Source organism: Barbus barbus (assembly GCF_936440315.1).
Source record: "Barbus barbus genome assembly, chromosome: 19".
NCBI classification, from domain to species: Eukaryota; Metazoa; Chordata; class Actinopteri; order Cypriniformes; family Cyprinidae; genus Barbus; species Barbus barbus.
This window is the reverse complement of record NC_136747.1, coordinates 28406611-28433030: the sequence shown is the minus strand read 5'-3', so window position 1 is coordinate 28433030 and position 26420 is coordinate 28406611. Positions and strand designations below refer to the sequence as shown.

The window sequence follows — 26420 nt, the reverse complement described above, 5'->3', positions numbered from 1 at the left end:
TGTTTGGAAACGCAGTTCTAGGACTTAATTATAACAAAGCACTTTGACGAGACTTAAGAATGACATATTAGAATGATATGAGCATATTAGAATGACAAAACTAGCATTTCAGTCTTTCAGATGCTGTGCAATGAGATCGGTTTGTTGGTTGGTCCTGTTTTATGCCGTCCCATCGCAAAGTCACATGTCTGTTTTTGATGCGCATTAAGGAATTTATTCAGTAAAAGTGTTTCCATCATAGTTTATGATTTCTTACTGGATCAAAAAAAAATATCCTACACTGAAAATGATAAAAAAATTTTAAGGTAAGTTGTTGCAAACAATTTATCTTTTAAATAAAACATTTAAATAAAAAGTAAGTTAGTCAACTAAATGTATTTATTTAAATGTAGCTAAAATAAATTGATTGCAACCACTTACATTCATTTTTTTTTTTTTTTTAGTAAATTCAGTTAATATTTTTTTTTTTCAGTATACTTAGTTGAGTGCATACATTTTTGGAATTTATGTGCATCTTGGCCTTTCCATCCAGCGTTTTTTTATTTATTTTTTTTTTTTATCATGCAATATCCCAAAATGCGCATAAAAATAGGTGAATGGAAACAGCTAGTGACGTATTCACTGGCTTGACACTGACAGGACAAGTTGACAGTTGTCAAGTCACATTTACAGTATTTATATTGCGCTTTTACTTCTATGGGGTTTTATACAATGCAGATACAAAACAGGAAAATAACAATGTTAATGTTACAAAATTCATCAATTATGAAACAAAATTTAATTATAAAGCATCTCCACAGAAGATAACAATCATTGTTTATCTTAATTTAGATTGATGCTGATTCAGTTCAGTGTAAATGTTGCAAAATTAATCAATTATAAAACAAGTTTGGTTATAAAGTTGCTCTACAGAAGAATAGTCTCATTCAGTGTTGCAAACTTCAATTATGAAACAGATTAATTTAAACTGTAAAGCAACTCAGTTCAATGTTGATTCAGTTCGGTTCAAGAACTGTCACAGTTACACAATTCAATTAGGAAACCAATTCAGTTCCTTAAGCAGCTGTACAATGGTGTTGTGATTCAGCTCAGTTTAATGATGATTTAATTCAGTTCACTGACAGTGTTAATGTAGCAGTGGTCCTCGATTATAAAACAAATGCTAAATAAACTATAAAGCAGCTTTAAAAAGGGCAATAGTGTCATAATTCAACTACATTTAGTTGAAAAATCATTGTTTGGTCAATTTAGTTAAATAAGTGTCAATGCTGCCAAGTTAATCAATTATGAAACTATTTCAATTTACTTTAAAACACCTATAGATTACAATAGTGTCATAATTAATTTAGTTGTGTTTATTCACTTTACTTCAATATCAGTGTCAATGTTTCAAAATTCAAACATTTCAGCTGTGAAGCAGCTCTAAAGAAAGAAATAGTGTCGTTGTTCAACTCAGTTTAGTTTCATGTTAATTCAGTTTAGTGACAGTGTCAATATTGCATGGAATTCATTTCATACTGTAAATCAGACAATTGTATCATAATTCAGCTTCATGTAATTCGGTTAATTCAATAACTCTCAGAGTTGTAAAACAATTATGAATCTCATTCAACTATAAACCAGCTTTAAGTTTAAATTGTTTCATTATATTATGGTAGAAAGTCTTTTTTTTTTCTTATCGATGTTCATATTCAAAGTTATTTTACAGAAAGTAATACTTATCTTTTATAAGTTTGTTTCTAAATTGTGAGCTCCTGGTTAATGTTAACTATCTAGTTACACACATTTATCTTACACGGTAATTTAATGCTGGTTACTGACTTTAAATGTAGTTTCATGTAGTCTTCAATGCATCTATTGATTTTGAGGTCTGTTTAATTCATTTTTTTTATTATTGTGTGTGTGTGTGTGTGTGTGTGTGTGTGTGAGGTCATCAGTGTAATTTACAGTGTTATACATCTGTGCTGGTGGCATATGGCATCTCTCTCTCACACACACACACACACACACACACTCGTTTTCTCGTAACTCTTGTATAGCAAGACCGTGTCAGGATCACTAGAGCGTCACACATTTATTTAGCTCTCTAAATATGGACATTGCAGAGACTTCTACTGTTTTTATACACAGCTAGTTAAAAACAATGCAATCAAAAGAGGATGACCATAAAAGGTTTTTAAAAAAACTTTATAAATGTATTTGTACATATAACATATTACATGTGAGGACATCCCCAAAAGGAGGTTTTATAAAATGTATAAATGTATTTATAATTTTATATATTTATTTCCTTTTTTTTATACTGTTTTACAAATGAGGACATCTAAAAAAGGAGGTTTTGTAAAATATATATTTATTTATAAATATATATGTACATACTTTAAAACAATATATATATATATATATATTTACTGTTTTTACAAATGCGGATGTCCCCAAACGATATATCATAATATAAACATAAATAAATATTTCAATTCAATTATATATATATTTTCTTTTTGTACTGCTTACATTTGAAGAGGTCCCCAAAAGGACCTCTTCAAATATATCTAAATTAGTTTATAAATATGTATTTACATTTTATACTGTTTTTACAAATGAGGACGTCCCTAAATGGAGGTTTCGTCAGGTTTACCGCATTTTACTGTACAAATTTGTACCCAAAATATGGTTCAGTAGGCACACACACACACACACACACACACACACACGCACGCGCGCACACACACACACACCCTCCAGACACACAAAGATATTCAGAGCATGAAGACGCATGCAGAGAGAGAGAGAAAGAGAGAGAGAGACAGAGAGGAGAGAGAGAGAGAGAGAGAGAGAGTGCATGTGTGTGTGTGTGCATGTTTATGTGGTTTATGAGGACACAAATGTGTATAATGACATGGGTATGACAGAGGTATTACAATATGAAGGTGGTTTATGAGGACACTGCCTATGTCCCCGTAATTCAAAAGGCTTAAAAAACATACTAAATGGTGTTTTTTTGAAAATCTAAAAATGCACAAAGTTTCCTGTGAGGGCTAAGTTTAGGTGTAGGGTTGGTGTAGGGCAATAGCACACACAGTTTGTTCAGTATAAAAACCATTACGCCTATGGAGAGTCCCCATAAACCACAAAAACCAACATGTGTGCGTGTGTTTGTGTGTGTTGTGTTGTGTTGTGGGTGAGTGAGTGAGTGAATGCGTGACTGTGTGTGTGTGTGTGTTTATTTGTATGTGTGTGTGTGAGTTTTTGCTGAAGGGGTTTTAATGATGCACATATGAAACACTGCACATCTGTGTGCTGTTAAACACGGCCTATAAACACACAGCAGATGTTACGAGATAACATTTGTCAGCTGAACAAGGGAAAGTCACATGATCTTTTCTCTACACAAGTACCATGGTTTTACTATAGTACTTTGATATATACCGTAGTAATTAATGATTGACATGTTCATATACTAAGGTAATCGCATGATATCTTGTGCAGGAGTCTGTAAATCATACAAGCTCTCTGATTCTTCTTCTTTGTTCTGTGTGTGTGTTTATGATTGTTATAAATTCATCCGGTGTCTCTGAACATTCAGTCAAACACAGAATCTGTGGCACTAAACACTGACCTTTAATATGTGATCAACAGAGGACAGCAGCGCTGCAAACGTTAGCTGTGATTTCCCATGATTCTCCTCTGAGACCAAACTCAGATCACACAATAACACATCTGTGACATTATAAATCTGAAATCTGAGCTTGGTCAGTGACCTTTGAAAGCATTTACACACACACACACACAGACAGACACACACACACACACAAACAACTTTTATTTGAATATAAACCTTTTTATGCACTACTGTTAAGAAGGTTGGGGTTGATGATATTTTTTATAACTTTACTGTTATTTTTGATCAATTTAATGCATCTTTGCTGAATAAAATGATTAATTTCTTTACCAAAAAAATCTTACTGACTCCAAACGTTTACTACATAAAATCACAGTGACAGGGATGAGATTAAAAGTGCTGTAAAATAAGGAGACATTCACTGTCCTTCTGATGACATGTATTAATGTCCTGATACAGCGAGAAGACGTCGGTCATTGGTCTGGCTAAAATATTCCTGTAATAAAACAGCCTAGTAAAAGGTGGCATCGGTTATTAAGTCATTATATATGCATATGCTAATGAGGGACACACAGGACTTGTGTTTAGCAGAATGACCTTCATCCTCAGCCAATCAGATCGTGTCTCATTCTTCAGGAAGTTACAGTCACAGTCCAGACAAACAGGACAAAAACAAGCCACTAAATATAGTTTCACATCCCTTCTGAGAGAGAATGGAAGAGATCCAGTCTTATTTTAGTACGGTTTTATATATACATATATTTGATTTGTTTATAAATGTATTTTATTAATATTTTGAATTGGCTTTTATTTTCATATTTTCACTTTTCATTTTTTGTTTAATTACTAATTGTATGTGCTTTTGCTATTTTTATTAGTTCTTTTTAAAAATATTTATACTCTTTTACTTTTTAGTTTTCAGGTAGTAATTTTAGGACTTAAGCTTAAACTTATTTCAGTTAGTTGCAAACAGATTATATTACTTTATATTATATTATTATTTATATAAAATATAAATATTTGATAAAAACCTACTGTAAACCAAATTAATATTAGAAATGTTGCAACATTTCTAATTGCCATTTGGGTTCAGTTTTTCATCCAATATTTATATTTTAGCTTTATTTAAATTAAAAAACGTTTTTTAAATAGTGTTTTATGTTGATTTACCTTTTCAATCTGCAATTTTAGTGCTTCAGCTTAAACTTGTTTCAGTTGTTTGTAATAAAATCGTATATTTATTTCTATTATTATTGATATAAAATTTAAATTAGAAAAAAACTTACTAAATGGATATTAGAAATATTGTCATTTGGGTTAATTTTTTCATTTGATATTTGTATTTTATTTTAGCTTGATTTCAATTTCTTTTATAACAACACTGGTGAGATCCATTGAGAAGAGAAGGAAACTAAAGAGAAACTCCAGAATCATTCACAGAGACACACATACAGCATTATTGTGTGTGTGTGTGTGTGTGTGTGTGTATGTATGTGTGTGTGTGTGTGTGTGTGTGTGTGTGTGTGTGTGTGTGTGTGTGTGTATGTGTATGTGTGTGTGTGTGTGTGTGCGTGTGTGTGTGTGTGTGTGTGTGTGTGTGTGTGTGTGTGTGTGTGTGTGTGCGTGTGTGTGTGTGTGTGTGTGTGTGTGGCCGTGCTTAATGATCTCTGGTTACTCTTGTGTATCTTGGCTATATATTTGTAGAGTTCCAGTAAGAGCTTGTCTAGTTTGTGTGGTTTTCTATCAGAATAGGTTCTTCTGTGAGCGGTGGATCAAACATATAAAGCACACACACACACACACACACACACACACACAGCTGTGGCTCTGATTACTATGAAAACAGCAGGAACACTAACATATGTGCACAGTCATTCACCATTCATGAGAGAGTCACATCTGAGCAGGACTCATCATCATAAAAACGTATCAGGGGCCCTTTCCACAGTTCCAGGATCCTCAAATATGATTTTTACCTTCTCGTTTGCTCCAATAGCGCAAGAAAAATCCACAATGGCATTGCCATGAATTTCCAAAAGAAGAAAAAAATATATAGAGATTGATTACAGTCATCAGACGAGAGAAAAACATCAAATTTAGTGATTTCTTTAGCAGCTTTATTAGAAGAAGAAAAAACAACAACCTCATGGCAGCGTTACCTAGTGTTTTTAGAAGTGTGGAAACATCACCATAGTCATGAAAATCAGGTTTGAGGTGAAAGCAGAGAATGTGAGAAACAAAACGTTTTTATGGAAATAAAAACACTTATAATGTAGCAAAAGATTTCTATTTCAAATAAATGCTGTTCTCTTGAACTTTCTATTCATCTGTGAATCTTGAAAAAATTAAATGTATCACAGTTTCCACTAAAATATTGTGCAGCACAACTGTTTTTAAAATTGATAATCAGAAATGTTTCTTGAGCAGCATATTATAATGATTTCTGAAGATCATGTGACACTGAAGACTAATGATGCTGAAAATACAGCTGCGCATCACAGAAATAAATTACATTTCAACATATTCACAGAGAAAACATCTATTTCATATTATTATAATATTTCACAATATTACTGATTTTACTGTATTTTTGATTAAATAAATGCAGCCTTGGTGAGCAGTTTCTGACTTCATTCAAAAAATCTCATCGACCCCAAAATTTTGAGCAGTAGTGTATGAATTTAGCTTTTAATTATTAAATTTCAATTTAATTGTTTAATTTCAATCACATTGTATTTTAACTCCACATATGTTTCAAATCTTTTGCAAATTTGCTTCAAAAATCACCTTTAAAAATACTGTCAAATTACATTTCTGTTGATTAATAACTACTCATAATAATAATATTTGACCGCAGAAAACATTTCACCAGACATAAAAACATTTCAGATTGATTGATTGTTTGGAAGATTGTTGTGTTTCCGTCTGAAATGAGCCATCAATTTTTGTAGTCCAGAGGCGGTTAATGATGATATAGAGCATGCGCGCACGTGTGTGTGTGTGTGTGTGTGTGTGTGTGTTTGCTGCTGTTGCCTTGACCTGCACAGATTGAGGAGTGACCCAGACCTCCTCAGTGAAGATGCAGAGAAACCAATCCAATCTCCCGTGTGTGTGTGTGTGTGTGTGTGTGTGTGTGTGTGTGTGTGTGAGATGAGCTCAGAGCTCAAATGAATGTGTCAACATGTAAAGATTCAGTCAAAGATCTCTCCATATTCTGAGTTGATCATAACTGATTATGCTGAACGAGTGTCGTCTTCCTCTCATATGCATTCACTGTGCGTTTATCTGTAGCGTGTGGACAAAGTGAGCTAAATCTGATGAAATCTCCCTTTAGGGACATTTGAGGACACAAGATATAAACTCTCAATTCAGTTTTTTTTCTGTTTCCTTCACAGAATAAAAAATAAAAGTTAATTATGACTTATTTAACAATTTTGACTTTTTTTCTCAGGATTGTAGGGCCCTGTGAAATCCTTTGTTTTCCCAAATTCCATTTAATTTTTTTTCGCTATAATTTTTCTGGATTCAATTGTTTTTCTCTGTTTTCATTTTTATTGACTCTTAATAATGGTTCAATTAAATGTTGTTAATCAAAAATCATATCTAATTAATTGAAATAATGAAACTCATGAATCATGAAACATGAAACAATTTAACAGCAATTTATTAAAAGTGTGACAAAATCACATTTTTAGGGCCCTATGAAATGTGTTTTATTTTTTCTCAAATTCTGTTTTATTATTCACCACTGTGTTTTTAGTTTTCATTTTTCTGTATTCCATTTTAATGGTTTAATTCAATTTTAATAATCAATCGCATCTCTAATTAATAGATTTAATAAAAACAGCTTTATTAATTATTATTATTTCATTTTGTTATTTTTTTTAACAATATAAAGTTGTGTATTTTTTATTTTTCAGGTAGATAAATGCAGGGATATTTTGTTTTATTCAAATGAAAATTAAACAAACCCTTTCTCTTTTTTTGACAAAAAGGAGAAGAAAAATTGTGATTATTCATTGTTTTAATATGATTATTATTATTAGCAGTAGTGCTGTTATTGCATTGAGTAATATATTTCTGTCACAGTTTCTTCAAGTTAGACTGAACTTTTATTTTGATGGGTTGCTGTGAAGAACTTTAAGTTTCTGTGTGTATGTGTATGGCTAATCATTTTGTACAGTATACAAGGTCATTTGCTGATTTTGTTTCTCTCAGTGGATCAGAGCAGATGCGTTTTAATGCATCCAACGTATTATTTTTTTTTAAATAGAAGTTCACCTGAAGTTCATTTGCAGTCCTACAAACGCTGAGTTGCATCAATAATCATTTGGGAATCACATTGTGACTCTTTGAATCAAAACTGAATTGAATCGTGAGTTTCTGTCGGATTTTGACTGGTTTGTGAGCTCTGAATGTCTGTCAGTTAAAGATAAATATCGCTTTATTTCAGTCTCTTGAAGATTCGAAGCATGTTGTAGTGGTCAGATTGTGTTTAGACTGGTTTCTTTATCAGGTGTTGATGCAGCTTTAATATTTCAGGTTTGATGTGTCTTCAGCTCTGTGCTCCGCATCTGTGACATCAGATGTTTAGTATTTTATTTGTGGCTGTGTAAATTGTTTCAGAGGTAGGACTAGGTGGATGAACCTTACTATTGAACAGGATTTAATCATGAGCTGGGGTATAATGCTGAGCTGTAGGTGAGAAAGTAACAAGACTGATGGAGCTTAAACATGAAATTACAAATACTTGTGTGTGTGTGTGTGTGTGTGTGTGTGTGTGTGTGTGTGTGTCGATCCTTCCTGTGAGAATCATAAAAGACTCTTCAAGAATGCAGCCAATTAAACATGAACTGTCCCAGAATGACGGACACACAAACACACACACACACACACTCTCTCTCGTCTGTCCTAATATATGATGTTGAATGCTCTGGGTGACGTTATCATTATTTGTTGAGTCTATGTTTGTAATGAGAGCAGATGAAGGATGTGTGTTCAGAGTCTGTGACTCTCTTATTTGCCTGATGTAGTTAACGTTGTGTTATTCACCTACAGAGAGCTAGTGGTAAACTGAAGGGATGTTTATGTACATTAGTGATCATGAAAGCTGTGATTGGGGTTGGATGAATAAATTTAGAATTTTATTTTTGCTTTTTTATTCTATCTTATAAATACAAATATTTTAAATTGTTTTTTGTTTTTTTTAATAAACTAAATTGTTATTTTTTTATATACTGCTTGTGTGTATATGTATGAATGTGTATATATATATATATATATATATATATATATATATATATATATATATATATATATATATATATTTTTTTTTATAAAGACCTTAAATCAGTGTTATTTTAGTATCAAGTTATTATATACTATAGCTTTCAATATTTTGCATTATAATTTTTTTTTCTTGTTTTCTTGTTTGTTTTTGTTGTTCTTAAATGTCTATATTGTCACGTGTGTCTTGTTCCCTAGGTGTTTCATGTCCTTATTTGGTTTCTCCTGTTCTCGTTTGGTCTCCATTCTGTTCATTTAGTCCCAGCCATGTTTTGATTATGTTCCAGGTGTGTCTCGTTTGCCCCGCATTAGTTCTGTCTATTTATAGTGTGTTCTGCCCCATGTTTCTGGTCTGCTGTTAAATGTCTTCCACATTGTGTAATAAAGATTTGTGTATACTGAAGATTCTCTGTTTCTCCTCGCTCCTTCGTTCCCCGCGCACCCTGACAGAACAGCAGACAAACAAAACAAGTGAGTGGCGTCATTCCCCAGGTTTTGTTTTCGCCGTCTTTTCCTAAGTTTTTGTTTGCCTTTTTCCCCTCCTCTCTGGGGCATGGAAGTCGCTGTTCGCGGCTCACCCAAGCCCGCCGTTCCCGGGGAACTCAAGGCCACCGTCTGTGGCGAAGTCAAGGCGGCCATTTGCGGGGAAATCCAGGCCGCCGTTCGCGGCTCACCCAAGCCCGCCGTTTGGGGGGAAATCCAAGCCGCCGTTCGCGACTCACCCAAGCCCGCCGTTCCCGGGGAACTCAAGGCCACCGTCTGTGGCGAAGTCAAGGCGGCCATTTGCGGGGAAATCCAGGCCGCCGTTCGCGGCTCACCCAAGCCCGCCGTTTGGGGGGAAATCCAAGCCGCCGTTCGCGACTCACCCAAGCCTGCCATTCGCGGGGAAATCCCAGCCGCCGATCGCAGGGAAATCCAGACCGCCGTTCGCAGCCCACGCAAGCCCGCCGCCGTCCACGGCTCTCCCAAGCCCACCGGCAGAGTGTATTGCAAGCCCGCCGGTAGAGAGTATGTCAAGCCAGCCAGCTCCAACTCCAGAGCTCCTGGATAAGGCACTATCCCCGGAGTTCTCGGCACCTCTCCTTACCCCAGAGCGCACTCCAGAGCCCGCTCCTCGCCAGTGCCCTCAAGTGCCCGCACCCCCCAGAGTCCATGCCTCCTGAGCGCCCCCCCCAGACATCATATTTTCCCCCTGGAAAATTTTTGGGGGGGGCCATACGCAATGGCCTCCTGAGGCTCCTGATCTGCCATGGCCACCCGACTCCCCTGACCTGCCCTGGAGGTCTTTCTAAGCTCCTCGCTGTTCCTGCCCTGCACCGGCCTTCAGGGCGTCCGCCCCCCCTCCCTGGTAGAACTGTTACGGCGTGGGATGCGCCTACCGGGAGGGAGCCCGATCTGCCATGTGTGTCTCTTTCCCTAGGGGTTTCCATGTCCTTATTTAATTTTTCCTGTTCTTGTTTGGTCTCCATTCTGTTCATTTAGTCCCAGACATGTTTTGATTATTTTCCAGGTGTGTCTCGTTTGCCCCGCATTAGTTCTGTCTATTTATAGTGTGTTTTGCCCCATGTTTCTGGTCTGCTGTTAAATGTCTTCCACGTTGTGTAATAAAGATTTGTGTATACTGAAGATTCTCCGTTTCTCCTCGCTCCTTCATACCCCGCGGATACCCTGACATATATAGTATTTTAATTTTAGAATATAAATTTAAACTGAATGAAGAGAATTTGCCTTGTTGAAATAAAAGCTGAACTAACTAGCTGAAACCATTTTTTTAATTTTTTAGGTTTTAGTTCTAGTTAACTATAATAACCTTGAATCCAGTGTAAATTTTAAAATAATAATTGTGTTTCCTTTTTTTCTAAGAATCCACCAAAGAACAAAAAGGATTACATGTCGAGATATTTGCAATCTTCTTTATTCTCATTAAGTGAAATAAAGTGCTAAGTGCCTATTAAAATCAACAGATGTTTCAGTCACGCAGGACGTTCCTCAGTGTTCACATACTAATAAAATGGTTCATTTTTATATTCAGTTCCTCACATATCAACACACACATATGTAATCAATTCCATTAATGAATCAGTAACATATCAGTTACGTCATTGGCAATTTACAAATATATCCAGAGGAGATACAGAAGAGAGAGAAACAAAAAAAAAAAGGAATAATTATAAAAAAAACTAGACCGATTGAAATCTTCATTCAAACCATTTGGTTATACAGTGTTAAGACAAAAAATCCACTTTCAGTTTGTAATATTTTCAGTTCAAAAATTGGTATGATGATGCATCGGAAGTATCTATTCCACAAAATGACAGTTCATTAACTGTATGGTTTAACTCAAAGAAAAGTTGGGCAACAGGTGATTTACTATCAGCTCTATTTATGGCACTTCTGTGTTCATTAATACAAATTCATTAATGCAATTAATTGCCGATTGGTCTTCCCACATATTGAAGGCCACAGGGACAAGAAAGTAAATATATTACATTGGTTGATCGACAAGAAATAAAATGTCTCTTAAAATGTCAAATTCCTAATTCCTAGAGTACCTCACTAATTTATTCACTTTTTTTTTTTTTTAATTACAAGCTAAACGATGTCTGCATGGAAAAAATCCCATAGGCCCTTTGATTCTATTATTGACTTGAAATCATGTTACATGTGAATAGAACCAAGCGCAAGATCCTCCTTTGTTTTTTTTCTTTTTATCACACTGTAAAAAAAAAAAAAAATCAAATTGAAAAAAAAAACTTAAAATAATTTGTTACCCCACTGCCTTATTATTATTATTATTATTATTATTTTTTTTTTTTATTATTTTTTTTTATTATTTTTTTTTTTTAGTCCACTAAAATATTTAAGTTTTCACATAGTACAACTTAAAACAACTAAATTTTTTTGAGTTGAATAAACTTAATTTTAAGTCAGCGAGGTAACAAATTTGTCACAGTCACCAGTCAAACTGCACTGCAATTACCAGCATCCCTCTTGCCACTCATCTGCACTCCATCTGTAATCACTCACACCTGACCTCCATCAGGGAATCCTGCTCACTTGTTGCCACTAATCAAGCTCCCTATAATACTTCACTCAATCCATACCATCATTGTCTGGTCTCGAGGTTACGAGCTCATTGTCTGTCTTATCACTTACCTGCTGGATCCCTGTGGCTCTGTGGATGTCTTCATCCAGTTGAGGAAGTTTCTACTAAAGGGAAAGATAAGGACAATTAATTGATCATTTTATTGAGCTTCATTGAAATTTGAGTTATTGCACTTACCTGTTGAGGTTGCCTTCAGTTTGTTTAATAAAGAAGCTCTTACCTTACTCATCCTCGTATGCCTCTCCATCCAATGTGTGACAGAAGACCAGAACCAATACAAGAATCATCATATGGATCCCCTTGGGCAACTATGTTCTGTATATCAAGATGGCCGTCCCCTAGAGGAGTATATCCATGAGTTCTTCACCTGCTCAAAGCAGATTTCCCTTGACCGGTGAACCCTTCTAGACTGTTTCTGGAATGGTTTGGATGAAGAGATCGCTCTGCAGATGCCAGGGGCTGGGTCCAGCTGGACTCTGCCCAATTACATCAACCTGGCTCGGTTTGTCAGTGGATCCCGTCTTCTCACCATCAGCCAGGAAGAATCACCCCTTCGTCCCATCCATTTCAAGGCAAGTCTGCCGACCGCTTACCAACCCAGCCTGCCAGTCACACACCTGTCACCACCTGTTAAGCCCATCAGTCCAGAATCTACATGCCTGGGCAGTGGTCCAGACCACACCAATCCTCCTGTGTTTCCCTGAGCCCGGAAGTGGGTTTCGAACAGCGCTGACTTGGGGGCTAAGGTTGCAGACCCTGCTATAACATCTGTCCGGTCAGCACTGAAATCTGTTTTCCACCCTCTGTTTTCAGCTCCCCAAACCAGTCCGGTCCTCAGCTCAGAACCTGCGACCACATCTCACTCAAGCCTGCCATCCGTGAGGCTTTCAAGCCTGCCGTTCATGGCCAACACAAACCAGCCGCAGTTCGTGGCTCCCTCAAGCCCACCGCCGTCCGCGGCTCTCTCAAGCCTGCCGTCCGCAGGTAAATCGGCGCCGCCCTCCGCGGTTCTCTCAAGCCTGCCACCGTCCATGGCTCTCACAAGCCCGCCATCCGCAGGGAGGTCGACGCTGCCATCCGCAGCTCTCTCAAGATCGCTTGTCTGCAGAGAACTCGATGCCGCCATCCGCGGCTCCCTCAAGCGTCACAAGCCGCCGGCCACCGCTGACTCAAGCCCAGAACGCCCTCCAGTGTCAGCCCCTTGTAGTCACTTAGCCGTGCCTGCGCATCAACAGCGCCCTCTGGTGCCCGCTCCTCGACAGCGCCAGGAGTGCCGTTCCCAATCCCAGAGAATCCAGTTCTCTAGTCACGGCCAGGAGTGCCGTTCCCAATCCCAGAGATTCCAGTCTTCTAGTCACGGCCAGGAGTGCGGTTTCTGATCCCAGAGAATCCAGTTCTCAGGTCACGGCCAGGAGGGCCATTCCCAGTCCTGGAGAATCCAGTTCTCGAGTCATGGCCAGGAGGGCCATTCCCAGTCCTGGAGAATCCAGTTCTCGAGTCATGCCCAGGAGTGCCGTTCCCAATCCCAGAGAATCCAGTCCTCTAGTCACGGCCAGGAGTGCTGTTCCAGATCCCAGAGAATCCAGTTCCCCGTTGAGTCCAGGGAGGACCACAGATCCTCCTAATTCCAATCGTCCTTCGTCTTCGCTGGTCTCAGCCAGCTCCGCTCCTCCAGAGTGCCCTCAAGCGCCTGCTCCACCAGAGACATCCGGTTGTCAAGTTAAGCCCTGGAAGGGCTGCTATTACCACGACTGGCCCAGGGAGGGCCTCGGATCCCAAGATCTCTGCTCCAGAACCAGTTCATTTAAATTAATTTATTTATTTGCTACCTCCATGAATCCAGTGAAAACTGTACCACTCTTTCAGTCATTTTCTGGCTGCATTTCTGTGCATATGTGCAGGTTGCATTTAGCACATTTTTCTCTCCATGTTTGCGCTGTTATCTGATTTGCATGTAATCAGACGGTCAGCATAAGCTTGTGGAGCAGGTCAGAAGTCTGACTGTGGCCTTCCTGCTGCTCATTCTTCTTTGATAGTGTTTGAGCTTCACTCCTGTCCTCTCCTGACAGACTGAGACACATGAGTGTCTTACTGAAGGACATTTTATCGTCTGTCTTCATCCCTCAGCAGCATGTGGGTTATTCGTTGTGTGTTCTGCATCTGTTTCAGTGTGTGGAGAGTAAAGTGTGTGGTTTGATCCTTTCTGCCTCATTGTGTAAAACTCCTGACCTTTAAAACAAAGCTAATCACAGGGGTGGGACGTTCAAATTCCTGCAGACAGACAGCGGCCAAGAGAGAGCAAAGGATCGTGGGAGAGGGACAGAGACACAGGAATATAGTGAAGAAGTCTATTTCAGTAATTCATAATGCAGCTATAAAGATGTCTGATTCACAGCTGTCTGATCCAGAAACATGCTTCACAGTTTAACATGCAAACTATTGTCATGCTGTTGCCCACAACCCTGCTGCACCAGTGCTACTTTAGTATTATATATCAGCTATTTTAGTATTATTGAGAATTTATGTATATTGTTTAATCTTTGTTTAAAGTTTTAGTAATTCTTTAGTGTTTTTTGAAATTTGTTTCTTTAAAAATATTTCTATAGTTCCTATTTATTTATTGTATTTTTTTATTTTAGTACATTAAGTTAAACTAATTTAGTGTGTGTAGGTGTGCGCATTTTTGTGACAAATGAGGACATAAATTTGTATAATGACACAGGTATGACACGGGTATTACAAGGTGAAGGTGACTTTTCAGGACATTGTCCCCATGTCCCCACTTTTCAAAACGCTTATAAATACAGAGTGAGGTTTTCTGGGGGAAAGTTGAAATGCACAAAGTCTCCTGTGAGGGCTAGGTTTAGGTGTAGGGCAATAGCACATACAGTTTGTACAGTATAAAAACTATTACGCCTATGGGATGTCCCCACTTTTCACAAAAACAAACGTGTGTGTGTGTATAATTTTTTTTTTTTTTTTTTTTTTTTTTTTTTTTTAAATTGGGTTGTGTTTTATATATAATTTGAATCGTTTAATTAAATTTTTAGTTCAGTGTAACTTTTTATTTCTGCTTATTTCTTAATTATATTGCCTTAATTTAAATGTATTTCAATTATTTACCAAGGCAATAGTTTATATATATATGTATATGTAAAATTTATTTTTTTCATATTTACTTTATCCATATTAAACGTGTTTTTAAATGTATTTATTTTAGTTATCAGTAATAACCCTGTGTTGCACAAACTAAGATGAACGAATTTGGACATATAGTTGTAAAAGTCTGCTAAATTAATAAATGTATAGGTAAATAAAAATAAAATGGCATTTAAATGTGAACTGGAGCTGTTTTATTTATTTATTTTTTATGTCATACACTGATCGGTCTACACAGCACTGCTTTAAATCGCACACACTTACATTCTTCAGAACCTTCAGGTTAACCACGCCCCTCTCTTTCTTACAGCCATATACCCCGCCCCCTCATCCGATGGCCCCGCCCAGTCCAGGAAGCAGCAGCTGTAGTCAGAATGCAGTGGAGCAGCTCAGCAAAACCAACCTGTACATACGAGGACTTCCACCTGGAACCACAGACCAGGACCTCATCAAACTCTGCCAACCGTGAGTGCACATGCACACACTTTCACACTCTGAAGGTCAACGTAAAGCCCTCCTGCATTGTGAAAATGTGCAGTATACTATGGATAAGATTTTTTTCTTATAATTATGAGTTTATATTTTGTAATTCTGATTTTTTTTCTGGCAATTCTGACATTTTTTCCTCATAATTAAGTTAATTCTGTCATATTAAGTGCAATTCTGAAATTTTTCATTTTTACATCTCACAGTTTTGTCTTTTTTGTTTCAATTCTCCGTTTATATCTTGCAATTCTGACTTTTCTCGCAAACAGTGTTTCCAGTGTATTGTAGGATACTGCACAATTATCCCTGCTGGAGAAAAGATGACAGACCGAGACACACACACACAAAGTTAATTTTAAGAAATAGCCATAAGCCAAATATCCTTTGTTCCATGGTTGATGGTTCTTTGCCCAAATGGTAATCTGTTTCCTGAGACATCGGTCTCTCTTTGTGAGGACTTGATAATGATAAGATTTCCCAAATGACATCTTTGATGACTCTGTTGGCATATAAAATGCCAGATATTTCAATCACTGCTTCCACTCGGTCTGTCTTTGAGCCTGTAAACTTGAATACTCTTAATTGATTGTCTACTCTAAAACTTGCTATGTGTCCTCAGGATGTTATTCCTTCACGTTTCCTTGGACAGATTATTGAGACCGTTGCCCCGATCTGTTGTCTATTATTAACAAATGTCTTTATACTGGCACTGTACCTGGCGACTTTAAACTTGCCACGGTGCGGCCTCATCTTAAAATAACAAGTTTGAATTCCACATTAGCAGCTAGTTTTCGTCCTATTTCAAACTTGAATTTTCTTTCCAACATGTTAGAGAAAGTGGTTCTAAATCAACTTCAGTCTTATTTGACCATCGATTCAATCTCTGAAAAATTTAAATCTGGTTTTAAATCCTGTCACAGCACAGAGTCAGCTCTTTTAAGAGTTTTGAATGACATCATGCAAATTACTGACACTGGGCAGTCTATGGCTTTGGCTCAGTTCTGCTTTTGATTTAGTTGACCATAATATATCACGTCTTGAAACATGTGTTGGCCTTCGGGGCACGGTATTGCAGTGGTTTCGTTCTTATCTCACAGATAGGAGGTATGTTGTTAGTATTGGAAACCACTCCTCATCTGAAATATCTTTAAAATCTGGTGTCCCTCAGGGCTCGATCCTTGGTGTAGTGCTGATTTCTCTTTACATGCTTCCTCTAGGATTGATTTTTAATAAGTATGGAAAATTTCATTCTTACAGTATGAAAAAATTAATCTGTATGCCGATGACACACAAATATATATCCCTTTGAAGCGTGATAACAAGCAGGCTTTAAAGCCTATTTTAAATTGTTTAGATGAACTAAAACGTTGGCTTACAAGTAACTTCCTAAGCCTCAATGAAAGTAAAACATAATTTATTTTGTTTGGCTCAAATGACCACTGTGTACATCGTTTTGAATCTGGACCTCTTACTCCATATAGAACTACATGTGCAAAAAACTTAGGTGTATGGTTCGACAATAATCTTGAATTTGGTAAGCAGATAAATGCTGTGGTTAAGTCCTGTTTTTATCATCTTCGTCTTTTGACGAAGGTGAAGTCATTTTTGTCTCTAAAGAAGTCTGAAATGGTTATGCATGCTTTTGTAACCTCTTGATTGCATTACTGCAACTCACTGTATATCGGTGCTCCTCAGTCATGCGTTTCTCATCTACAGTTGGTTCAAAATGCTGCAGCTCGGCTTCTTTATGGGAAGCACAAATATGAGTCCATCACGCCTGTTCTGATTTCAATGCGTTGACTGCCAGTCAAATATAGAATAGATTTTAAAATTCTACTGTTTGCCTACAAATTTCTTCATAATCTGGCTCCACGTTACCTATCTGATCTGTTACAATCATACACTCAGTCGAGAGTTCTCAGATCTGCTGATTCTGGTTTATTGCAAGTTCCCAGGGCACGTTTCAAAAATAGAGGTGATCGTGCTTTTTCTGTTGTTGGCCCTAAGTTGTGGAATAGTCTCCCAATTCATATTAGAACTGCTTCAACATTATCTGTCTTTAAGTCTATCTCTTCTCCTTGGCATTTAATATTTTTTGACTTGTTGTGCAATGATTTTTATTTTAGCAAATCTCATCCATTTTACAGTTTGTGTTTTATATATTTGTGGTTTATATATATATATATATATATATATATATATATATATATATATATATATATATATATATTAATTTTATTGTTTATAAACTTGTTGACTTTGTTTGCATACTCTGTGCAGCACTTTGGTCGACTTTGGTTGTTTTAAATGTGCTATATAAATAAACATTGTAAACATTGTTCACACACACACACACACACACACACACACACACGCTGAGATAACTCTCTGACTGAACTACACAAACTATGCAGCCATATTTACACAACATTTACTATTCAGGTTAAAGAGCAAATCAATCAGGATTGTGATTTAATGGTACAAAAGTAGAAACAGCTGCTGAAGTTGTACTAAATTAACTTCTGACTGTTTTGGGTGCAATAAACCTTGATTGACAAATTATTTCAGTGGAGAAATAAAATCCTATAAATGTGCAAATAAAGCTGGAAATACTAACCCTACATGAGATACCTGTAAGAACTATGGTTATTATAGTTAACTAAAATGAAAACGATAAAAATTGTTCTTGAAATAAAATAAATGTTAATTGAAAAAACAAAAGCTTTTAATCCATCTAGTTGCCATGGCAATGTTTCTCATTTTCATTTATAGTTAGGACTGAAATGACTAAAACTAAAATGATTAAATATATAAATAATAGACATATATATATATATATATATATATATATATATATATATATATATAATATAATATATTAATTATAAAAATGATTTAATAAAAAATGGCTAAAATTAAAGTAATAAACAAAATATAAAACTAAAATGTTAACAAAAACTATAATATAACAATTATACTAAAATAACACAAATGGGAACTGCCACTACACAAACATAATATACAAACAAAATCTCAAGTATAAACTGTATATGCACATGTGTAAACTGTATAAAAAATACTTGTGCTGTTTTTGCATCAATGTTTTTTAAATGTCTGGTTATGTTTATCACTTCTATCCTCACAGCTATGGGAAAATAATGTCTACTAAGGCCATCCTGGACAAGAACACAAACCAGTGCAAAGGTAAACACCTGTTTTATGCTTTTATTATATAAAGATAAACCACTTGTGGCAATTGAACTAGGAATGATGTTCACCTAGATGGTAGTTTTAGTTTTAATATAGTGTTTGAGCTTCAGAGACAGTGACTGAAGAGCTGAAGTCTGTCAAACACATTCATCATCATCATCTTCAGCGCTGCGTTTACTGTCTGCTGTGAGAGATGTTCATGATCGTCTGTAGCTCTTCCTTATGTGCAGATGTTTATGATAGATCATCTGTCAGTTTTGTTATTGAAGGGATGTTTATCGGTTTCTTCAGCGTCTCGCAGCATGCACTTTGAGATTTGATGATGATGTGCTCTTGCTTGAATATGTCCTGTGTGAATCAGGGTTATTAGTTAATTAAATCCTTTAAAAAAAGTGGTAAATAAAATACTATTTAACTGAATATAAAATATATAAAAAAGAACATTAAACTTTTTTTATTTCAGCTACTTGCCAGGGCAACATTTCTCATTTTCATTTAGTTTAAATATAACATAATTAAATGAAAAATGACAAACACAACAAGATTTAGTACATTTAAAATTTAAATGTACTGGTTCATTACTCCTGAATATATCTTCTTTAATGTGATGTTTATTTATTTATTTTTGTTTGCTTTTTATCATCAGAGTTTGTGAAACCTTCATTATAAGTGTTTTGGAAACTATCTTCACTCAGAAATCGCTTGTCAATTTCACAAATAATTATGAAGAAATTAAACATGGCATTTTGAAGTATAAAAGATGAAACGGTATTTTCTTGTACAACCTACTCTAATAAACTTTAGTGTTTTATTTTCTACTTTATTGTAAAACAGTATGCAAAATTGCATGCAGTATAGTATGATAAACATTTAAATTACAAATTATAGATGTCTTCTTCTACACATGAACGTTTTAATTAAGCAAGTGATTCTTGAAATTCTTGAAGTGAAAAAAAAAAAACAGCATTTTTGGCAAAAAAATAAATGTTGACTATAACCTTGTAGTGCATTTCATTGATGAATACAGTATACAGTGTACTCATTTTACTCTGCACATTTGGGCAAATTTTGTCCATACATACAGAGAATTTACATATTGTGCACATTATACATGCTGCATACTTTAGAGCTAGTATGCATGCCAATAATAATATGCGTGACATGCTTCACAATTACAGAGTTTATTAACTAGCCCTTCTACAACTTTTTTTCTCAAATGTTTCACTCTGAAAACTTTCTGCTTGTATGATATTTTTTTTTTTTCCATGTCCATGAGGAAGGATTTGAGGATTTGATCTGTGAAGAGGGTCGTCTAACCTATTTTCTCTCTAATTAAACCTTCATCTCTCCTGGATAACAGGCCGCCGCTGACGGGCTTTAATCCAAAGACTGTGTGTGTGTGTGTGTGTACTCATTTAATCTGCCATGAAATTTTAATTAACACCGGTGTGACCCTTATCTGCTGATACAGCCCTGAGAATGAAGGTGTGATGGAAAATAAAGGAGGAGCGAGGGATTGTGGGAAAGAGCGATCGCTCATAAATATCTCATAACTCATTAATCAGGTTTGGGGGTTTCCTCTCGGCTCGCGGTTATGGATGAGGTCAGGAAAAATGGGGAACGCTAAAGAGGAAAGTGAAGTCTAAGGGTTGTTGCCATGGAGACGATGCCATGGAGACGAAGGGTGTTCACCTTCAGGTGTTTCTCAAACGCTGGTGGTGTGATAATGAAAAACACATTTAGTTTATATAATTTTCTTTTCCTATCTTTGAAAAGTGCAGTGGAATGGATTCGGATGGGTCTTCTTTTAGGAACTGTTCACTAAAAGGTTCTTTTGGGAACCAAAAATGTTTTTTCTATGGCATTACTGCAAAAACACCCTTTTTGAACCTTTATTTTTAAGTGTAGTCAGTTTTTTAGGTTGTAGTCTATTTGGATTTTCATGACATGCTGTTCATCTTTAGATGAAAGTAGATCTGTTTCCGTTTATGGATTTCAATGTCAATCAATACATCTTCAGATGTTTTTTTTCTCCATTCAGCAGCACACACACCAAAACTTGGTTTTATTCTTATCTACTGTATATTCTGAAGGTCATATGTCATTTGCCTGGTTTTATTTTGGCACTTATAAGCATATCTTTATAGGCAGTTTGCTCAAAATGAGTTTGTTTCTCCACATCAGCAGCACATATACATCCAAATTTACCGTTTTATTCCAATCTTTATTCTGAAGGCTTTTACTGTAGGGTTTGTCAATGTATCATTTGCTTGATTTTAAACATTTTATTCCTAAAAAACATGGTGAAAATGTATTTTTCTTTGGTTGTTGACAGTATTTTCTGATTTATGGAGTGATAAAAAGAGACATCTAAAATATCCTCAACCTGGCTTTATCCAAAGTTCAGAATTAGTTTCTGGAAATGTATGCAAGTATGTGCATTTTTAATTAGTTAATTCAGAAAATGTTTGCAATTCTTGTATGGTGAAATCTGTTAGTTATTTATTTACCTACGGGTGTCTTGGCTTAAAGAAATTAAGAAATTTCTAAATATAAATTCCAAGAAGTTTGTAAGAACGTTCCTAAATACATTTCTTGAAAAAAAATAAAAAAAATCATAAGTTCTCAAATACTTGGATATTTTTTTCTTCAGGAAAAAAGGACAGGCTTTGGTATTGTCTTACTGTATTGCGGTTGTTTTTGAAGATTTGCTCATCAGATCAATGAAAATCACCACGAAGTCTGTGCTTCTGAGTTTCCTGATTGCAGTAATAATCATAATAAAATCGCACAAAGTTTTAGTTGTGACCGGTTTAGCTTTTGACGTCATGCTTTTAGTCAAGTTATTTCTAAAGAGCCTGTCTAAAATGTTACAAAATTTTGAATTCAGCAAAAACTGACCTTTGTGGATTTAAAACGAGTTGGATGTTATAATATTTAGTTATTTATGTAGATATTTTTTAGAAGATTGTTGTATTATTTGATGGCAGTTAAGAATGTTGTGTCTTTGGTGAATGCATTTAAAAAAAAAATCTAATTCACCAAATGAACTGTGATTGGTCGATTTACAAATAATTTTTTTTTTGGTTAAATACGTGGACTAGGCTTGATAACGCTGGTGATGTGACGTCACATTAATGTAGTGCCGTGTCTGTAGGTTATGGTTTCGTGGACTTTGACTGTCCAGCAGCAGCGCAGAAGGCCGTTTCGTCTCTGAAGGCCACCGGTGTGCAGGCGCAGATGGCAAAGGTAAGACATCTTCATCATCCTCACAGCTGTTTAAACTGCATATGACTAATTTAAATATTTAAAGTTTGAGTCACTGATGAGTCAGAGTTAGTGTGTGTAAACTGCTCTTTTCTCCTTTAGAGCAAGTGAATGTCTTTCATTATGTAAGAGATGCATGAAGTCTCTTCTGCTCAAGGCTGCATTTATTTGATCAAAAATGCAGTAAAAATAGTGAAATATTACAATTTTAAATAGCTATGTGAATACATGTTAAACTGTTATTTATTTCTGTGATCAAAGCTGTATTTTCAGCATCATTACTCCAGTCTTCAGTGTCACATGATCTTCAGAAATCATTTTAATATGCTGATTTGCTGCTCAAGAAACATTTCTGATTATTATCAATGTTGAAAACCGTTGTGCTGCTGATTATTTTAATGGAAACTGTGACGATTTATTTTTCAGGATTCACAGATGAAAAGAACAACATTCATTTGAAATAGAAATATTTAGTAACATTATAAATGTCTTTACTCCCAATTTTAACCATTTTAATGCATCCTTGCTGAGTAAAATATATATATTTTGAAGATTTCTTTCAAAATGTTTTTACATTTCCTGGACAACGAAAAAGAGGCGCTTGAGCTATAGAAAATGTTGAATGTCAATCTGCATTTTGTTTCTGCACATTTGATATTTTTCATACAGCAGCGTCACGTTCATGGGTTTGCATGAACTGATATTATAAAGTATAACATGAATGCAGTGTCCCTGGATAAAAGCTAGTTGTTTACCGTGCTATTTTAGAGTCACTGAGATACTATTATAGTTTTTATTATTTTTTTTAATTTTTAGTCATTTATTTTGTTTTGCCATTTTATTATGAGATATATATATATATATATATATATATATATATATATATATATATATATATATATATATATATATATATATATATATATATAAATTTGTAGATCAAGTTAAACTAAATGAAAATGAGAAATGCTGAAAGAATTAAGTGTGTTTTTGTATTTAATTTTATTTCAGTTTATGCTTATTTCATGTAGCAATTTTTTTTTTCTACTAGCTCCCACAATGAAAACCATTAGTGCTCTAAAGCTTAAGTCACGGTTGTTCAATATTCATGTGAAGTGCCTCCTCTGCGAGCGTAATAAACACTGCACTTCCTCTCTCTGTCTCTCGTTAGTGTTTGACAGGCGAGTTGGGTGTTAATTAGTTTGTCTGAGAGATTCCTGACACAGGGTTGACGTGAGTCTCTAAACGCATCGAGGAGCTGAGCTCTGGTTCTCACGCTGTCTCTTCACACGCAGAGCTTTAGTTTGTGATGGATGTGGCGCTCATGTAAACGATGCTTTAATGCGCTGGGAATCTGCCGTATGTAAACACAGTCTGATGATTCTGAGAGTCAGGGGGTGTTTCTGTCTGTATTTGGCCTCACACTGTGCTTGAGCTGTAATTAGACCAGCGAGGCAGGGGAACCGTCCCATAATGCATCTGTCTCCTCTGGTACCCACAACTCCCTCTGTTTGCCCTTCAGAACTCACCGTCTGTTCCTGAGCCAGATGACATCAGGGGAAAAGAAAACTTGTTGGGAATTGGAGAAAGTTATTAAATTTGAAAGATTTTTTTTTCTTTAGAAAAACTGCACACTTAGTCTCTAGGGCCTATGAAATCAGTCTTATTTTCCCCGAAAATTCCATTTAGTTTTTTCCAAGTTCTGTTTTTACATTCATTTTTCTGGATTCCATTTTTTTTTTTTTTTCATTTAAGTTTTTCTAGACTTTGTTTTAGTAGTATAAAAACCTTCAGTCAGTAAAAAGCATTCCCAGTGCATAGGCAGAGGGTGAACCAACTCCAGGGTAAGGCTAAAAGCAGCTAAATGTATTAAACATCATAAACCTGTTTAGGCAAGAAGCAGACATGGGTGACATGTAGGCAAATAAACTCAAAATTCACAAACGTAATAGATTTAATTTGTTTGTGCAGGGGCATTTTTGTCCAGTTTAGTGGCATTTTTGCCCCAAGTCCAGGGGTGAACTGGTGCCAAAAAGTGGCCCTGGACTTTTTGGCACAGAGTGGCCCACCATAAATGAGTGGCATATTCTTGACATTATAATTAGTCTTTTCTGGTGTATATGGCAAATAGTAAATAATGTTTGAGAATTTTTACAAGGGACAGTTTAATATCACTAAAGTTAAATACCAATATTATCAGTCCATATGACACGATGCTCCAGTATTGTCTAGAAGACTGGAATAGTGCAGAATGTGGACTGTTTTTATGGGTCCTTTCTATTGGTCATCATACAGTATTGGTCCTTTTGCAGGAGCTTGACATCTATCATTTTCAGGAATAAAGCTCCAATTGTAGTGCAGTAAACAATACTGTGATATATATATATATATATATATATATATATGTTACAATTTAAAACAGCTGTCTTCTATGCGACTATATTGTAAATCATCATTACTCCAGTCTTCAGTGTCACATGATCTTCAGAAATCATTCTAATATACTGATATGCTGCTCAAGAAACATTTCTGATTATTATCAATGTTGAAAACTGTTGTGCTGCACAATATTTTTGTGGAAAATGTGATACCATTCAGTCTTGGGTAAGATCAAATAATATAAATTAATATTTTTCTTCAACAATGTTGCATTAAATCAAAGATTATAGAATACAAAAAGGGACTTTGAGTAAATTGATTTGTGCCAATAAAGATATTTACACTTATTACAAAGTACTTATATTTCAAATAAATGCTGATCTTTAACTGAGAACCATTATACAATAATAAAACCATTATTAATAATCAATCACAAATAATAACTGATAATTAAGCAGCAAATTAGGCAGCATTAGAATGATTTCTGAAGGACACTGAAGACTGGAGTAATGATGCTGAAAATCCAGCTTTGATCACAGAAATAAATTACATTTTAAAACATAGAAAAACACTATTTTAAGTGTAATATTTCATAATATTAGGCTATTGTTCTTATTAGGCCTATAATATAAATTACTTTCCTATGCATAGCACTCGAAAGCAAAAGTCATCAGCATTTGTAATGTTCTAGAGTAAGATCGAGAATGATTTTTATAGGTTTTTAAACATTTTTTTTTAGACACGTGAAATCAGATTTACATTAACTCTTATCTCATGTCTGTTGAAAACTGCATTATGTAGCCTATATTGTGACGATTCGAATAACGGCATTAAAATCTGAGAAATGTGAAAAGGCCAGTAGTAGTTTGCATTTCTGAAAATTAATGTATGTATGTTTAACTAAACGGTTGGCAAATATTGCTGAATTGTCTCGTCATGTTTAGCTGCTTACATCTTACCTCAGCTCGTATTCAAGTCGTGCTCAGCTCAGCTCAGCGTCTGTGAACGGTAAATCCCGCCTTCTACACTTTGATTGGCTAGTTCAAACATTTTGACTTTGACGAGAGCTTTTGAGCTGCTGCACTGAGCTGAAACATGCTATATTAATTATAATTTTTGAATGAAGTGGGCTGCGCGGCCCGGGCCGATGGAAGGATATACGTACATTTACTGCAATCCATTTATATATATATATATTTTTTTTTTTTTTTTTTTTTATTACGCAAAGGGCCGGCCCATATTGTACAGCGGCCCACCGGGAAAACTCCCAGTGCTCGAGATGGCCAGTCCGCCACTGCCCAAGAATGGCCTAATGTATTGAAATCATAAAACTTATGCAATTTTAAAAGTTTAATAAAAATGTCATTTTTAGGGCCCTATGAATACATGTTATTTTATCCCAAATTCCATTTCATATTCAAGTTCTGTTTTTTTTTTTATATATAACTTTTTCTGGATTCTTTTTTTTCTGTTTTAATTTTTTGGAAGACTGTTTTAATTGTTTATTGAAAACATGAACTCAATTTAACAACAATGTATTTACATATTTAATAAAAATTACATTTTATGGCCCTATGAAATACATTTGATTTGATTTTCTCAAATTCCATTTTATTTTATTATTTATTTATTTATATTTTTAACCAAATTGTTTTGTTTTATTTTTTCTGGATTCCATTTTAATGGTTAAATGAAACTTTATTCATCAAAAAGCATGATTAATTTATTTATTTTATTTATTACAATAATATGATTTTTTTCCCCAGAGAAATGGTCATGTAATCAAATGAATGCATACCATGTTATAGATTGATTGAATCTTTTAAAGTGCCCCTTTTGGATTTTTGAAAATGATCTTTCATGCAGTGTGTAACACAGCTCTAAGTGAATGAAAACATCCTGCAA

The 26420-nt window shown here is 35.4% G+C and overlaps 1 protein-coding gene across 1 annotated transcript in view; it reads left to right on the top strand.

Moving 5' to 3' along the window:
* The window catches only part of LOC306885631 (RNA-binding motif, single-stranded-interacting protein 3-like), a 41348-nt gene that overhangs the window by 646 nt on the left and 14282 nt on the right, over positions 1 to 26420 (top strand). The window contains exons 2-4 of the mRNA XM_079442291.1: positions 15484 to 15638; positions 18805 to 18863; positions 22027 to 22118. Of these exons, the coding sequence (XP_079298417.1) occupies positions 15484 to 15638; positions 18805 to 18863; positions 22027 to 22118 (306 nt within the window). The remainder of the gene's footprint in view (positions 1 to 15483; positions 15639 to 18804; positions 18864 to 22026; positions 22119 to 26420) is intronic.